Here is a 17,084-nt window from a genome sequence, read left to right as displayed (position 1 = left end):
CGTCACCAAAAATTGTATTTAAAAGCAAATCAATATCCGCTAAAGCATTCCAGTCTGAAAACACTTAGTGCAGTTCACTATAACAAAAAACAACAAAGTAATTGAGAAACGTTTATCAGATGAGTACAATTGAACTGCATTATCGCGGTTGTGAAGTAAGTGGCCTGCAATGCAAGCTGATAACGTGCAAGGTTTAACAAGCAAAATTTTAGAAGACATGCATAAGTCCGAGCAGCATATAACGACCAACAGCCATAATCCACCAATATCATACTATTTATGGACGATGGCCAGTATCATTTTCATCAATGGAAAAAGGTACATTCAAAGCAGTGATAGTGAAGCTAGGGTTTGAGACAAACAACGAGGAGACGTTGAGTCGCAGTTTCAGAGGGAGAGTAAGTGAGAAGGAAACATTTTTGCTTCTGTTTGGTCATATGGAATCAGATAATCAAAATCTTTTATAAATGGGGCAGTGAACGGCGCTAATCGCTTCTCGTGGATGGCCTCCACGGGGCAACAAAACAATGAGGAGTGATTTTTAGTTAAATTCCATTTAAAATTAAATAATCAAAATTAATTAAGGTAAAATTGATATATTAATATATTTTATTATTAATTTAATTTTTTAATACAATTATATTTTTTGATTGATTTAATTGTTGTTCTTTTACATAAAAAATCAATTAAATTACAACAAATAAATTAAATCGATTCTATCAATTTCGATCTACTTATTCAGTTGTAGTATTCTCGTGGATGGCCTCCACGTGGCAACCAAAAACAATTGAGAGTGATTTTTAAAGTTAAATTCTTATTTAAAATTTGAAATATCAATTTTAAGGTAAAATTGATATATTAATAATATTTTATTATTAATTTAATTCTTATTAATACAATTATATTTTTTTGATTGATTTAATTGTAGATCTTTTACATAAAACATCAATTAAAATCATAACAAAATAAATTAAATCGAATTCTATCAATTTCCACTTCATCTCAGGTCTTACGAAATTGAGTACAAATTGTTTACATTAGTTTCAAAAAAATGAAAAAAAGTAATAATGAACATTAAAAATAACGAGCAGAGTTTCTTATTCTTTTTTAAGTTCTATTAGGTGAATAAACAGCACCAATGGTATGGGAATTCAAGTGTAAGGCTAACTTTACAGAACAAAAGATTTAATAGATTAACCGCAACTGGTAGTTCTATTGAACCAAAAAATACCAAGTATGAAACCAAGCATCCTAATGAACAAAGTGTGAATACAGAAATACCAAACAAAATATCTATAACAAGCAGTGTTTCACAACTATATCGAATAAAACCATGTGATATAAGTAACTCATATTTAAGCCTTGTGATACTATTTTGCTCAAGGGAGGTTAGAAATTGAACAAGGCAAGAATGCAGCTCATATTATCTTGAATTCTACAATAACAGAAGGGTGAAAAGGTAATTATCCAACTAAATTGCAATTTTAAGGCATGCACTGGCCTAAAGCTTCGTTATCAGGCCTTTCTTCTCCTCTTTGAGCACTCTAATCTAGTATCACAAACATACAAGGAAAATGAAAAGTAAGGCGATCCATTCTATCAGGCTTGGCCTGCCAATCCTGACCAGGACTCTTAAACCAGTAACTACAATCAAGCTCAACCCATGATACCTGAGTCCGGGTATCAGGCTTGCTTGAAGCTTCGTTCTCAGGCCTTTCTTCTCCTCTTTGAGCTCTCTAATCTAGTATCACAAAAACAAAAGGAAAACGAAAAGTAAGAAAGGGAAGAGAAACAAAGAAGAAAGAATATTTACCAGAAAAATCCAAGAAGGAATAGGGCTAATGCTTCCTGTGCAGCCCAAGGCCTAGTACGCTGTCATACATACGCAAGAATATGCAATACTGGTAACAGGGTCATTCTGTCCACCCATTGAAAAACAACAACGGACACAACCAACACTTCAGGATTTCGACAAAAATTTACTTCTTGGCTAAAAGCCCTAATAATTCTCAATGGAAATATCTCAAGCATAAATATAAACAGAAAATTAATAGAGAAAGAAGGAAAAGTAGAGGAGAGGGATGTTTTGTACATACGTTCCTTTCAAGAGTTGCAACCCTTTGATGGCATTCCTTTCACAAATACTCAATTTCGGCTTCATTGGTTTTTCTCTGTTTCACAATTTTCAGCTGTTAACTTGCAATTACATTTTATATTTTTATTAGCAGAGAGACACTGGAGTATATTTCTAATAATCTAATTTAGAAATTATCACTCATTTCTTCAACTGTTGGAAGATTAAACTAGAAGCAGCAGAAAAAGGGAATAGAATGTGGTCAAAAGTGATTGACTTATATTTTTTTTAAAAAAATGAAAATTAGAAGAACTAGAAACAAATGACAATGTCATAAAAATTAAGATAAAGGTTTCAACAATTTGAATGCTACATGTATGTGTTTCTCATTGAAACAAATTAGTAATTTTTACGTCATTAGATTAATTCAACAAGGAACTGAACCAACCAACAACACTGTTACCAACTTCTCCAAGAAAGTCGAGCTATAAATAAAAATCAAAGAGAATAACTGTCCCCATCATTGAGAATGGTTTGCATAAACAGAAAATGAAATGATATGTGTGTCACGACTCTCCCATAAAACATCCACAGCCTGCTTATGCGGTGTGCTGCTACAAGTGTATACAAAAGAAACTGAAAAGAAATATGGAACTTGACAAAAAGAACCAGTAAAATTCAGTTGATAATTATTTGTTGGAACTGAAAGTATTATGTTCGAACTATGGAATTAATTCAGGGACTTCTCGGCAATGCAACTTCTGGGCTTCCTTTTTTCTTGGAAAATATGCCTCCAATCAGAGGGATCAATGGCTTCTTCTTCTTCTTTCTGAGTGAAGGGTGCCTCTCGAGTTTCTCGACACCTTTTGGAACAATGACTTGAGCCAAAGAAGGTGGATTTGCGAATGTCACGTATCTCTTCTTTTGAAACTCTGTTCCTTCTTCATTGGATGTTTGTGTTTTCCTGACTTCGAATTTTGTGGAGTCTGGGACAATCTTGACATCTTCAATCTCAAACTCCATCATCAGTTTTTCGGATTCTCGCTCCTTCATTTGCTGGAGCTCCCTCTTTGTTTGTTCAAGCTCTTCTTTAAGAGAAGAGAGGCAATTCGCCATTAGCATACTCTCTTCTCTGGCCTTTTGAAGGTTATGTTTTGTCTCCTCCAGCTCAGCTGCCACAGTTCCCAGCCTGGAAGGACCATTTCCACTTGCTTCACCATGCATCTGTCAGATGTGAACTTAATAATTTAGTTGCTTGAGAAGATAGAACAATCACAGAGATTGATGAATTTAGAAGACTACGGATTCTTTCCAAGGAAACTGATAGACTAGGACAGAGTATGTGCTTGCTTGCTTGCTGGATAATACTCCCCTTCTATAGTATTAACAATATGTTCAGATATTCTAGAAGGGGAAAGGAGATATCTTCATCAAGAGTCAGAGATTGATTCCTTAATAAAGCTTGAGCCACCCTATTTATTATTATATTCTATTATCTTATACCCAAATAAGTTATTTTTACACCTGTATTCCATCACATGACAAAGCCAAAAACCATAGGGAGCACCACAGCTTAATTTTAACACTTGCACCCAGCCACAAGCAAGCATATCTAGGGACAATAGAAACAGTTACTTGATCTAGCATCCAAGAAAAGCAGACATAACTGTTTTCAAATGTGATCTAAGAGAAAAAATGATCAACCGCAATGCATTCAAACGAATTACTTAACATAATTTCAGAGGGTAAAACACAATATCCAGTTGTTTGAGTGAATTGAAACATTTTCAGTGCTGCAAAGTGGCAACCTCAAATGAAACTACTCAAGCATGGCTACCAAAATAACATAGAATGAGAATATCTATCTGGGTAATTTGAAAGGGGAAAGAAAGAAACAGTCGGAATTTACCTCCTTGAGCTTGGTGGAATAAAGTTCACCAGCTAAAACTTTCTCTCCGAACAAGGCAACGGCCTCTCTAACCGACCTGAAGGGTGCCCTCGTATCGATTTCTGCCCTCTTGATCATCACAACTCCCCCTTCACTGTCCATGCTCATCAACTTTAGCAGAGAAATGAAAGAGGGAACCAATATCGAAAGTAGGCAACGAGTGAACCGTGTTAACCAGGATATATGAGAAGAGGAAGACTGGGAAGGGGATATGGAGAGGGTGGTTTACAAATTACAAGTAGCCTGAATGTGATACGGCGGGTTGGGGAGCAAAGCAAAAGAAATATCGTGGGAAGGGAGCTTCGTTACTTCGCGTCCACTTCACTGGACTTCTGTTTATATTTGAAGTTGAAGCTGGTGGGGGGTTGATTGGATGGGTTTTGGTCTTCGTGAAATTTTGCTGCCGCTTATTTTATTAGGCGCGAGAGAGGGACTCTTTAACTATTCCCAACGGATCAAAGGGGCCCCTGGTCTAACACTTGGATGGGCCCTTCTCTAGCAGATAACTGGCCCCCTTCTTCTGCTTTTTCTCATAAGTTTTCATTGGTTCTAATCACAGTACCCCTTTTCAAGGGCCTCTTTGATCTCTTAGCCTTTTCCTAATGAATCCCAAAAAGGATGGTCCATTAAATTTCATGGTTTTCCTCTTTGAGACTGAATTTGGATGAAAACTAATCAATACATGACTTTCCCACGACACTGCCCCAACATTTAAAGTGGACACATAACTCAATCCCTGCCTAAATTATACAACGAATGAGCCAAGTACGACTCAAAACTCAGTCACTATCTGCAGTTGTTTCCTTCTTATCGTGTACTCAATCGCATATGAGAATATCACCAATAAAACAAATAAAAAACACTCTGAAAATTAGATTGACCGAACAGCAACAAAGCACAGATGTCGTGTCAACATCGTCTTGTCCGTCCAAACCCCATAAAAAAAATTGGGTCTTTGCATTCAAGGAAAAACCCAATTACCCCTTTACTCGTTAATCGTTATCCAATTCCACCTGGAAGGTAAAGAAACCGTCAGGCTGTTCGTTGATTCACAGTTCATTATTATATGGAAGAAAACTTTTTTAGTGTAATTATTTATTTTTTTCTAATATAATAAAAATAAAGTTCTAGGACCCAACTCTTCACTTTTTGGGCAGCTCCCCTCTCTCACTTTCTACATCTCTGCCTCTTAAAAAGAGTGTACCTTTTTTTCTTTTTTTCTTTCGTTCTTGGTTTTTTGATCGTCGTTTGTTAACCGCAATGTCGGTCGCTGCAACCGCAACCGCAACCGCAACGCCGTCGTTCCGCATCAGACGATCGACGAGGGGGGTGCCTCGGATGAGGATGCCTGTCCGATCTAGCACCATTTCAGTGGCTCCAATGTTGACCAAGCTACAGAGTGACTGTGCCACTCCTCTGCCAGTTCTTCGCCACGTGGCGGATTCCATGTCCGCTGATATGCGTGCTGGCCTTGCTGTTGATGGCGGTAGCGATCTCAAGATGATCCTCAGCTACGTTGATAGCTTGCCTACTGGGTGCGTATGTTCAAAGTTTCAAGGTGTTAGTTTCGTTTTACTGTAACTTGGTTTTCTTATTTAAGCTGAAAAACAGAATTATGTTGTTGAAAGGAACGAGAAAGGATTGTTTTATGCGTTGGATCTCGGGGGAACGAACTTCCGGGTACTAAGGGTTCAGTTAGGTGGGAAAGAAGAGCGCGTGATCGCCACTGAATTCGAGCAAGTAACCATTCCTGAAAAACTCATGTTTGGTACCTCTGAGGTCTGCCCCTTTTTGAAGTTTTATGAGAACGTTTGATCTCTTACATCATAGGCAATTTGTTTGTAAATGTGGTATGTCTTGGTTCTGTAGGAGCTATTTGATTTTATTGCTTCTGTGCTGGCAAATTTTGCTCAACAAGAAGGTGGAAAATTTCACTTACCTCCTGGAAGGAAAAGGGAAATTGGATTCACTTTTTCTTTCCCTGTGAAGCAGACATCCATTGATTCTGGAATACTGATGAAGTGGACCAAGGGTTTTGCAGTCTCAGGAACGGTTTGTATTCTAATTTTTGTGGTTTGGACCTTTAAAAGTCAGGGCCATGACTACATTGTGCTGTTAGTAATAGTGCAGTACATGTTACTCAACTGATTGAATCTTGGGAACTAGTAGCATTTGTAATTTATGTTAGTTCGACTTGATCTTTGACATTCATGCCCATACTTGCATGTTGGAAAACTCTATGCAGGCTGGAAATGATGTGGTTGCTTGCTTAAACGAAGCTATGGATAGGAAAGGATTAGATATGCGGGTGTCTGCGCTGGTATGTTCTTGTTATGTTATTGTCATTCGAAATTCTTCTAGATCAATATAGAATCAGTTTCTAATTAATTTACGCTTAGTAGGTGAATGATACAGTGGGAACTTTGGCTGGAGCTAGATACTGGGATGAAGATGTTGTGGTTGCTGTCATTTTGGGTACAGGAACAAATGCTTGCTATGTGGAACGGATGGATGCTATCCCTAAAATGCAAGGCAAGTTTTCTCCGTCTGGAAGAACGGTACGTGTGTCCTCTATTTTCTCTGTATGTGCTTATTTGATAATCATAGTCCTCATTCAAGCCTTGTGGACATTTCCCTTGTACAGATTGTCAACCTTGAGTGGGGAGCATTCTCAAAAGGCCTTCCTTTGACAGTGTTTGATAGAGATATGGATGCTGCTAGCATCAATCCTGGGGAGCAGGCAAACTCAAAGTTTTGCTGTCATATTATTCTATGTTAACTCCTACCATTCAAATACCGCCTGTCTGATGTATTTGTTGTTGTGCATATGTTGTAGATATTTGAGAAGGCAATCTCTGGAATGTACCTTGGTGAAATTGCACGAAGAGCTCTGCTGAATATGGCTGAAGAAGGTGCTCTTTTTGGTGAATCCATGCCCGAAAAACTATCCATGCCTTTTATACTCGTGTAATTCTTCTTCAAAATATTAGAGCCAAGAATTTGAAACTTCATGTTGATTGCATGCTGTGGAATTTGTATATATAAGCAGGTTGTGAATTGGTGTAGTAGTAAGTAAAATTGCTTGATAAATCTATTTTTCTAGCTAAAACCTTAAAGCATTTTTTGAAAGCCAAAGTTACCAAAAGACCTAACAGACGTGGTTTTCCCTTTATTAACATACATGGTCATCTGATATTTCATCAAAATGACTTTCTCTAGACATTGTCTTGCTGAATTATATTTTGAATTGTGATCTGTAGAACCCCACATTTATCTGCAATGCAGCAGGACAACACAGACGATCTGCAGACTGTTGGATCAATCCTATATGATGTTATCGGGGTAAATTTCTCATGATTGCTCTACCCTTTTGAACTTCAGCTTCTATTTTCTGAAAATAAATTTCATATATGGAAAATTTATGTTGAAGCATTTTCTCCATGCGTAATTCTCTTCCATCTTGAAATCAGGCTGAGTCCAACCTAAATTCTAGGAAGATAGTCGTAGAGGTGTGCGATACAATCGTGAAGCGGGCTGGACGCTTAGCCGGCGCTGGAATAGTTGGGATTCTCCAAAAGCTAGAGGAAGATTCAACAAGTGCCTTCTTCAGCAAACGAACAGTGGTGGCCATGGATGGAGGTTTGTATGAGCGCTACCCCCAGTGCAGACAATACATAAAAGAGGCAGTTGCAGAGCTGCTTGGACCTGAAACATCCCAAAACATCGTCATAGAGCATTCGAAGGATGGCTCCGGGATTGGAGCCGCACTCTTGGCTGCTACAAACTCCCAGTATGACCAAGATTATTAGGCAGGTCAACCTCATAGTCTCCACAAGGGAAAAAGTATTTGCCATGTATTTTATCATTCTCCAAAGCAGTTGCAGTTTTGTAATATGATTGTTATAGGCATCTGGGTGAGAACAATAACAGCCTGTAGAACGGAGTAGAAGTTCAGAAATTCAATCCAGCTTGTGAAGTCATGACATCTCTCTGTATTTGTATCACCATGTAGTTATGGGACAAGTTCTGGTACCACCGTCTAGATAAATGTTTTTGTATGTGTGAATATCTTTGTATTGTAATTAAATGTCTTTGTATTGAAATTATTTCTTTTGGGGGGCAAATTTGTGAATATCGGATCATACTACTGTACTCTATTTTTGACTGAGGTGGCAAAATTACGGTTCAGTGTATGTAAACTCTTTAATTATTCTAAATCATAGACAATAAACCTGTAAGTCGAAAGTAAAACGTGTCAACGTATACAAAACGAAGTTAAATAAACGCAGCGTACCGTCTATCCGTGTGCGTGATTACACGCTAGGTTTCATTACCGTCTTTGTGAACTTTCAATTCAAACCTTCGGCCAACTGCGAAACGAGAAAAAGGAACTTGACAACAAAACATTTTCGTACCAATTTCGTGCCCTAGATTTTCGCTCTTTGGCCATTTACTCCTAAAATTCCTTGGGTTCCAACAATGGTACGTACTGTATCTGTTTAACTCTTCTTTCCCTTCCCTGAAGTCGACGTTTTTTTTTTTTCCTGACAGAAAAATCTGAAATTTTTCTCGATCTCTTTGTTGTGTATCTTTGATCATGGCAGATCCGATTCATTTTGTTGCAAAACAGGCAAGGCAAGACTCGTCTAGCCAAATACTATGTTCCCCTCGAGGATTCCGAGAAGCACAAGGTCGAATACGAGGTAGTTCATTCCTTTTGTGTCCTGTATTCTGATTATTCCGAAAATGCTCGACTGTTTTTTGAATTTGGGCGAATTTTTTACTTAGGGTTCTTGAATTTTAATTGATTTTTTCGTTTACAGGTTCATCGGCTGGTGGTTAACAGAGATCCAAAGTTCACTAATTTCGTTGAGGTAGGTGAATTTCCCGATTCTCGTTTTGAATCTGTTCACAAAGTTTCTATTGTTTTGGTGATTTCCTTATACTTTATTTAGCTTTTTTTTTCCTTTATTCTTTTTGGTTATCATGGCTTTGGAGAACCCCAAAAGAAATTGGGAAGAAATTTGAAGAAATGCAAAAGCAGGGGACCTGATCTAGACTTTAGGAATAATTGCTGAATGTTTGATTGTATGCATTTTTTTGTTGCAGTTCCGTACGCACAAGGTAATATACAGGCGGTATGCTGGTTTGTTTTTCTCATTGTGTGTTGATATAACGGATAATGAGTTGGCATATTTGGAGTGCATCCATTTATTTGTGGAGATATTGGACCATTTTTTCAGCAATGTTTGTGAGCTCGACTTGGTTTTTAATTTTCACAAGGTATGTTTAACTTCTCTGATACTTCTTGTTAAACTTTTGCATGAACATTACTTGCTGGATTCATATGAAGCTGCCAGTTTCAATTACCTAAAAGATGTTTTTTATTTCATATTTGCTTATTTCCATTTTGATTTTTGGATGGGGTCTTTAATCTCATCAAGTTTGTGATTTCGATTCTCAACTCTTCTTTAGCTACCTTGTCCAATTACTTTTTGCAATCTTATATCTTGTGTCTGTGGAAGTTAGTTCTGCTGTCTTGTCGGCATTGGTTTGTTCATTTGTTGGAATATTCATGCGCTGACTTGATCATTGAGTAGTCACCATGTTAGATTCGATTATTGTTGCTATGAATCCGAGTATACGTTCCATCTGTCAGTGTTAACACGTGCATTGTTGCTGATGCTCATATTACTCTGCAAATAAAATTTACCATTTTCCTTTGAAATTCTTGAAGGTTTATCTGATTCTTGATGAATTCATTCTTGCTGGAGAGCTTCAAGAAACAAGCAAAAAGGTTTGCATTTCTCTGGAGACCTTTTAGCTATTATTTCTCTTGCTGATGGTTGTATGGTTAATTTTATCAACATTGCAGCTTTTCTCCTTCTACCTCTTCCATCTTTTCAGCTTACCTTCTTTTGTTGGTTATCTACTTCTCTATCATCATTCTTATCATACTAATTGTTAGTCGTAGCAGTGGCACCGTTATTATATTTCTTCTGTTGGAGTAAAACATAAACTTACATATTTGGTCTAGTAATTCTGATTGTTGTTTTGCATGTCTTTGAAAATGATGGGAATAAGATCTCTTTTTAGCTAAATGCTTTTAGCAGGATTTCCCTTCCTGTTGAAGAAGCAATGACAGTATTTGTTGGCTTTGAAACTAGCACTGATGTTGGTCTTGTTGCACTTTGCAGGCTATCATAGAGAGAATGGGGGAGCTGGAGAAGCTAGAGTAAAGATGATTCTGCATGAAAGAGTCGTGTTGATTTTTCTCAATTCTTGCTTCTTTTTTTTGGGGGGTGTTATTATAAGTCATTCATCTGTTTTGCACAGCCAATTCTTTACTTGTATTGTCAGAAAACTTAAATACCTAGTGTCCCGGCACTCCTCTTTTCCCCTTCAACTGTTTGTGCAATGTTTCAACAAGGCATGTAAAAGAAACCCGTGTTATTAATGGGGTAGCTTCTCTTGTTGTCCATTTGGTATTTTATATATATGAGTAGGTTTCTTGACCTTGTAATTTTGTGCTAAATTTTGTTTTGGGGAATTGATATGCATGTTATTTCAGTGTTCAACTTGAATAATCAGCAGAATAGTGATGGAAAATTATACCATCAAGTTGAAACATATAGAGCTATGCACTCTCCCCCTAATTCTTTTTCCTCGAGTCTTTTGAGAAAGATAGGTCTGGGAATTAAGCGAATAACTACAGTTGGGAAAATCTTTTTGGTAGTAAAAGATGCAAACATGAGAGAAGAAGAAAAGAGAGGCAGAGACGAAGGGTAAACCAAAAGCATACACAATTAGCCTTTCTTTGGTAGCTTTCTCTGTAAGCAGGAGACAGTGGGGCAATGGGCATCAAAATACCGTCTTCAAAAGGGGAACTCGACGGGATCTTCTTGCTACTTTATCTTTAAATGAGGCTGAACAACCTCAGAGATTTCCATTCGAACATCTGATCACCAGCAAGCTCTCTCATTATTTCATGCCCGAATCCGGAGTGGTCAACTAAATGAACCTCACTGTTTTGATCACGTCAAGGATGAGTACCAGGGTCTCGCGTGCAGTTGAAAGAATTAAATAATGTTACTGTGCATCACTAGTGGAAGGGGCATTCTACTTCAGAGGCGCTCATTGCAGAGTAACTGCAACGGTGGTGGCCCACCGGCGGCGCGAAAACCACCGCTGGTTTCTTCATAAACGGATGGAAGGTGATGGTCTTGCCTTTTCACTCTGGCGGGGGGCAATGAGGAAGAAATCGCAATTACCGGCTGTACATGTCGCGGGACTGGATTGTACTTGGGCCCGAACGCATCTAGTGTTGAATGGGAAGGCATGACAGTTTGAGCACAGGCATCAACGTAGAAGACTCGGCCTTTCCATTTTGCCAACTTGGAAATTGCGTCAAGACCGCGGAAGTTCCACCAGGCCTGTACTGAGCTGCTAGGTGTGTTGCCCAGAGTCGTTGCTGTTGCTGGAGTTGGTGTTGTTTTGCAACACCTGAATGACTTGTGTAAGGAGGGCCACAGACAGGGTTACTGAGATATTGAGGTAGCTGCAGCTGGACCTACAGGAAAGTACCAGAACATTAAGTCAAAACTGTCGCCACAAGAAATGACAGGACAATCAGAAAATGTGTTGGTAATAGCCCTAAACAGCGACCTAGGGGCTTCAAGTGGGTGCGCACTAAATAATCCACGTATCAACGGACCCATATAGTGATCCCACAGAATATGATTGCATCAACTAAGACGGCCGCAATGCTTGTTTATGTTAAAGGTTCTCAATTCAATCTCCTAAGATAAACGTCTTTTTGCAACTTGAGGAAAAAGGAATAAAGAATAAAACCTGCTGTGCAGCTGTGGCTGTTGAAAGCTGGTCTGTGTAAGCAGAGGAGGAATAACGAGTTGGGGGTATTGAAAAAGGCACGAGTGGCTGCTGTTGTGGAAGTGAATGAAGGTAAGGAACCTGGGGTTGTGGCAATGATTCAATTCCGTTTCCAGCTTTATTAGAGCTATTATTAGCTTCCTTACTAATGTCTCCAGCCAATAAAGACAAGAAATCGAAACTCTGCCAGGAAACAGTAAGCGATCAGGATAGGGAGAAAGAAACAACCACAAGCAATCACAATAGTTGACCTTACCTGCTTCTTTGAAGTGTGCATCCCAGATGCTGAAGCAACCTGTGGCTGATCCTGATGGAGCATTTTTGGCTGTTGAATACCACTTCTAGCTTCATAAGAATTTCTGTCAATAACAGAGTTGCCAGAACTGCTGCTAGGTGTAGTGCCATTTATACCATTTCTCAAATTACTACGATTGTTAGGATACAAAAGAGCTGTTCTCTTTAATCCTACATGAGGTTTCAACTGAAGAGACTGTTGACGAATGCTGTCTTTGCTGTCTTGCATCTGTAAATTACGAATGATACAACTGATATAAACATGAGCGGCACACCTCTTCATTGACTTCTTATCCATGGTGACTTTCGAAACCTATACAACTCATCATTCACCACACACTTGATTAGATGCTTGAAATTCAACAGAAACATTCACGAATGTAGAGATAATGGGCGTCTTAAAATCGCAAATGCCAATCCTAAAACAGACAAAAAGAGCCAATCGAAAAAATGTCATGTATACCTTTCCAGTTGAAGAACCACTTTCAAGTAAACATGGCCTGGGGCCACACATTGCGGCATCCAACCAAGAAGGAATTTTAGTAGCTGATGGCCTGAATACAGTGAAAAGTATGAGGGGTGCCATAAAGATGGTTATCAAAACAGATAGATATGACAGTAAAAAGGAATTACTGTGAAAAACCAGGACTCCGAGCACCAAGGGGCACAGTAGAAGACAAGCCTGGCCACAATGCAAGACCTTTCAATACAGAAACACAGTTGTTTCAATATAAGAATGTTAGCATGCAAATAGCAAAACAAATCAAGCTAAATATAGTAATGGAAGCTCCTTAGCAAGCCGGAATTTACCATTTTTTTTGGGCTCCTTGATCATGCGTTGCTGTGCTACATGGCTTTCAAAAGCAGTGACCTAGAAATAACCCAAAGCAACCATAAGAGTTTGAGCTTGATCAATGAAAGGAATATTTAATTTTGACTTAGATGTCAAGCTTACCCCAAATGCCATCCCTGGTTTTCTCTCAAAAGGAGTGGTCACCTGTTGCTTGTACTGCTTCAATCTGCAGAAACATAAAAAATTGAAGGAAAAGAAAGAAGAGAACATTAGAAAAGAAAAGGGCACGTCAGTTGAAGAAAAGTACTCACCCAGTTTCTAAGCTTAGATCAGAGAGACCATGCAAGTTGCCAGTAAAGCAAGATGATTTCTCAGCACCAGGTTCACCAGGTTCACTGTTAGCCTTGGAAGGGATGGTAGTATTCAGCCTCATTTGAGAAATAGAAATATCTGGTTCCGTCTTGGACTTTTTGCTGCCTGGCAAGTCAGGCTGATCTTGAGTAGTAGGCTCATTAAAAAAATTGAGTTTAGCAGCTTCATGAAATGACTCATCTATAGGGGATGCAGTTTTAGCAGCTTGAGGGCAGCAAACTGAGTTCGTATCTTCTTTTTTAACTGCATAATTAAATAACTTATACAACAGATAACAACAAACTAAAACTCTTCCAAATTGTTAGAAGTAGATTAAAACCTTCAATTGCTGTGACAGGACTCTCCACTGCCTCTGGAGGAGCTGAAGGTTTTACTTCTATTGATTCACCACTCAATTTATTCTTATCCATTGAGTCACTGTCAGGGAACATTCCTGCCAAAGCATACAGGGTCTCCGCAACCTCTTCCTCATCTTTTGTGATTGGCCCAGAAACAGTCGGCTTCCTGGACCAGTTGGATTCTGCTCGTTTCTACAAAAAAGCAGTTCCAGCAACTTCAACTAAAAATGCTGAACTCAAAAGGAGTGATAATAGAAATTGACACCCTGGAAATTAATGACCATTGACCAACCAAATTCAGTTTGGGTTTCTTTACACCATTCTTTTTATGCAATTCGACTCCATCAAGTGTATGGTTCAGTTTCTTTGAATCTGGTGAAGGCGGGGAGATAGATTCGTGACTGCGCTTCTTCATGGCTGTAAATGAAATACCAAATATCCCAAAACATTAATCCCATCTACCTCAAACTTTTTTTTCTTTACATTGAAAGAAGGCTAAAATTCAGAAAGCTCCAGTATCTCCTTTAAAAGCTTCAGTATATAGAAAGAGGCAAAAACTCAACATCGTATAGTTACTTGAAAAGAATCAATACACCATAAAGGTCACAGCATAAATAATAATAATAAATAGAATTATAAAAGGACAGCAAAAAGAATCTTGCGTCCATAAAAAGAAAAGAAAAAGCAAAAAGCCTCGGTTTCGCTTCAGTTCTAAACTTCTAATCCAAAAGCAAAAACAAAAATTGAGAAACTTCCCAGCAACTCCCCCATCAAATGGAAACTTAATTTTAAAACGACAGGACAACAGGCTGATTAAACCCTGAAAAACAAAAACAAACAAAAACAGAAAGAGATAAAAAAAATTAAAAAAAATGAATTTCCTTTTTTCTCGTTTAGAATAATTATGTACATTTATAATAATAATAATAATAATAATAATAATAATGACCGTTCCTACTTTCTCATTCACAAGTTACACACCTGACCGTAGCTTCCGTGGAACAGAGGCATGATCAACGACATTGCAGTCATTCAGAAACTGCAGAGAAAAATAAATAAAATTTAAAGCTTTAAAAATTTAAGAAACATTTTCTTTTAGTTAGTGTGTGTTAAAAAAAAAAAAGGAAGGATTACCTTTTTGGGAACCTTAAATCTCTTGTTGGTAGAATTAGTGATGAGAGAAGAAGAGTGTTGTGAATGAGAAGGACACTGATTTTCTATATTATCAGAAGACAAATCACAGCAACAACAACCCATTTCAGTTTCACAGTGTTGGTTGCTATTGGGACAGGGACTGTGACTTCCTCTATTACCATTAACGCGACTCAGTCTTCGTATTTTCTCTCTCTTTGCTTTCTCTAAACAAACAAATTCCCCACCACCACCACCTCCAACAACACCACCAGCAAAACCTTCAAAATCAATGGACAAACAAAGCCATTTATCTGTTACTAAATTCTTCTTATCCAAAAAGGCCAAAAAGGAGGAGAAGAGAATATGAAAGAAAACGACAAGGGAGGAAAAGGGTCGGGGTTTTCCAGTAAATTTACCAAATAAGAGGTTGGGTCGAGATTGTTGTTGCTTGTTAGTATTAACCTGTTGTCGCGAGAACCGACTCGTTCCACGCCTCACGTCTCGACTCTTGTCCATTTCTGTTGATATCATTTCTCATGATAACATTACCAACATCTAGCTAACGCTTGGCGGCTCCTTTCCGAAAATGGCTTTCACGGTTTCAAAAAAAAAAAAAACTGATCCAAATTCCAAATTCACTCTCGCCAAACACTTCGTAAAAAGCTTCAAACCAGATCCTTCTTCTTCTGCAATTTCAGACCACTTTCAATAACATGAAATAAAAAAAAAATTAAAGGTCAGAGAAAGCTTCGTTTTATTGCATCTCTGCATAATTCAGTAAAATGAGGAGAAGAAATGAATTGAGTTTTTCTTTTTTTCTTTTAGTTTAGCTATGAGCGAAAAGTAAGCCGGAAAGGAAACCGAAAAAGTGGCGTTTGGGTTTTGTATTTTCCAAGGAAAGAAAAAATAAATCAAATTAGTTGCCTTGCCTTGCCTTGCCTTGCCTGAAATCTCTCCGTTTCTCTCTCTCTTTTTCTCTGTTTACGAGTTTAGCAAAGAACTTCAAAGAATCCCTCTTAGCTAAGAAAGCAGAAGAAAAAAAGAAGACATTTTGTTTGAGAGAGAGAAAAGAGAGCAGAGACAAAAAGAATACAAAGTTGAGACTTGAGAGATTTATTTTTTAAAAAAAGAAAATAAAAAATCGAGGAAAAAAACAAAAGAAAAGGTAAAAGTAATTCGTTTCTCGCGTTCAGAGAATCAGGTTCTTCGTGAAAAAAAGCACTCAGAGAGTAAGAAAGAGAGAATAAGGGCAAACAAAAAGGAGAGTGTAAGTAATAGCAAGAGATAAAATTAGCGTACAGAAGACAAAAAAAGAAAAATTCACAAGAAAAGCAAAGCTCTGTTTCACCTCGTGAAAAAAAAAAGTCCTTTAAAAGGCTTAGAAAAATTAACCTAGATCTTACGATTTTGAACAAACTAGAATTGCAAAAGAAACTCATCAATGCAACGAGTCTCCTTTCTCAACCAAACAATAAAAAAAAGCAAAAAATAAACGATAAATCCAAAATTTCATCACAGTTTTCACTTTCCCTTCAGTCTTAACTTCTTTTCTTTTTATAGATCAGAACCAAAGCCACCATTGAAGAGTAAAACCGAAGAAGAAAACTAGAAGAAGAAGAAGAAGGAAATGAATGCAGCAGAGCAGCCGGCAACCTTTTTGTTTAAGAGATTCACATCAGAATTCCCGAGTGTTCGCGAGCATGTGTGCAGTTCATTCTCTTCTCTTTCTCTCACATTCTCTCTCTCCTTTTTTTCTCACAAACTACCAAAAGACGGAAAACCCGAAGCTCTCTCTCTGTTATTTCGCTTTTAAATGCAACATCACAAAAGAAAAACTGCCTTTCATTTAATTTATACTTCCAACTCCTACTGCGAATCCCATCTCACGTCATTCCATTTTAATCCGCGCCATTTAATTTACTATCTACTGCTTTAGCCGTCCGATCTTACCTTTGAATACAGGCCATCTTTGTCCTACGTGTCTGCCACGTGTGATTTCGTTGATTCGGATACGTTGAGAACCAGCTGATGGAAAATCCACGGTAATTAATTATCGGTGTCAAATCTAGGCCAGTTTTGACCCTTCGATGATGCCTTCCTTTATTATTTTCTCTCAGGTGGTTAAATGTACTTCAGTGCTTTTAATAAATGGAGTAACTGTAACTCAACTTATACTTCATCGTACGGCCGTAATCGCAGTTCACATGGAAGGCCTCCACGTGGCACCCACACCCTCTTTAT

The 17,084-nt window shown here is 38.0% G+C and overlaps 4 protein-coding genes across 4 annotated transcripts; 2 read left to right on the top strand and 2 right to left on the bottom strand.

Moving 5' to 3' along the window:
* Positions 1 to 2,559: 2,559 nt before the first annotated feature.
* LOC110417043 (WEB family protein (DUF827)) lies at positions 2,560 to 4,384 on the bottom strand. Its single transcript, XM_021429224.2, has 2 exons — positions 3,984 to 4,384; positions 2,560 to 3,298 (listed from the first exon to the last, which is right to left on the bottom strand). Exons 1-2 carry the CDS (start codon positions 4,128 to 4,130, stop codon positions 2,810 to 2,812), a joined length of 636 nt encoding a protein of 211 aa, XP_021284899.1. The 5' UTR covers positions 4,131 to 4,384; the 3' UTR covers positions 2,560 to 2,809.
* A 654-nt stretch (positions 4,385 to 5,038) lies between these two features.
* On the top strand, positions 5,039 to 8,179 carry HXK3 (hexokinase 3). Its single transcript, XM_021428469.2, has 9 exons — positions 5,039 to 5,557; positions 5,651 to 5,801; positions 5,892 to 6,074; positions 6,268 to 6,342; positions 6,425 to 6,580; positions 6,667 to 6,762; positions 6,859 to 6,989; positions 7,283 to 7,364; positions 7,493 to 8,179. Exons 1-9 carry the CDS (start codon positions 5,283 to 5,285, stop codon positions 7,829 to 7,831), a joined length of 1,488 nt encoding a protein of 495 aa, XP_021284144.1. The 5' UTR covers positions 5,039 to 5,282; the 3' UTR covers positions 7,832 to 8,179.
* Positions 8,180 to 8,340: 161 nt separating this feature from the next.
* On the top strand, positions 8,341 to 10,501 carry LOC110416585 (SNARE-like superfamily protein). Its single transcript, XM_021428598.2, has 6 exons — positions 8,341 to 8,504; positions 8,627 to 8,725; positions 8,846 to 8,896; positions 9,132 to 9,305; positions 9,760 to 9,819; positions 10,220 to 10,501. Exons 1-6 carry the CDS (start codon positions 8,502 to 8,504, stop codon positions 10,259 to 10,261), a joined length of 429 nt encoding a protein of 142 aa, XP_021284273.1. The 5' UTR covers positions 8,341 to 8,501; the 3' UTR covers positions 10,262 to 10,501.
* A 143-nt stretch (positions 10,502 to 10,644) lies between these two features.
* LOC110416582 (uncharacterized) lies at positions 10,645 to 16,652 on the bottom strand. The gene is given in 15 exon segments (XM_021428594.2): positions 10,645 to 11,376; positions 11,379 to 11,592; positions 11,874 to 12,095; positions 12,169 to 12,519; positions 12,670 to 12,760; positions 12,840 to 12,906; positions 13,017 to 13,077; positions 13,162 to 13,225; positions 13,311 to 13,614; positions 13,691 to 13,901; positions 14,002 to 14,126; positions 14,691 to 14,748; positions 14,844 to 15,121; positions 15,260 to 15,545; positions 16,497 to 16,652. Coding segments are annotated over 14 exon segments (2,391 nt in total). The 5' UTR covers positions 15,375 to 15,545; positions 16,497 to 16,652; the 3' UTR covers positions 10,645 to 11,146.
* Positions 16,653 to 17,084: the final 432 nt, after the last annotated feature.

This window comes from Theobroma umbraticum, unplaced genomic scaffold (assembly GCF_002168275.2).
Source record: "Theobroma umbraticum cultivar Fairchild unplaced genomic scaffold, ASM216827v3 scaffold_51.0, whole genome shotgun sequence".
Classification (NCBI taxonomy): Eukaryota; Viridiplantae; Streptophyta; class Magnoliopsida; order Malvales; family Malvaceae; genus Theobroma; species Theobroma umbraticum.
The sequence above is the reverse complement of the archived record's forward strand: the minus strand, read 5'-3'. Positions and strand labels throughout refer to the sequence as shown.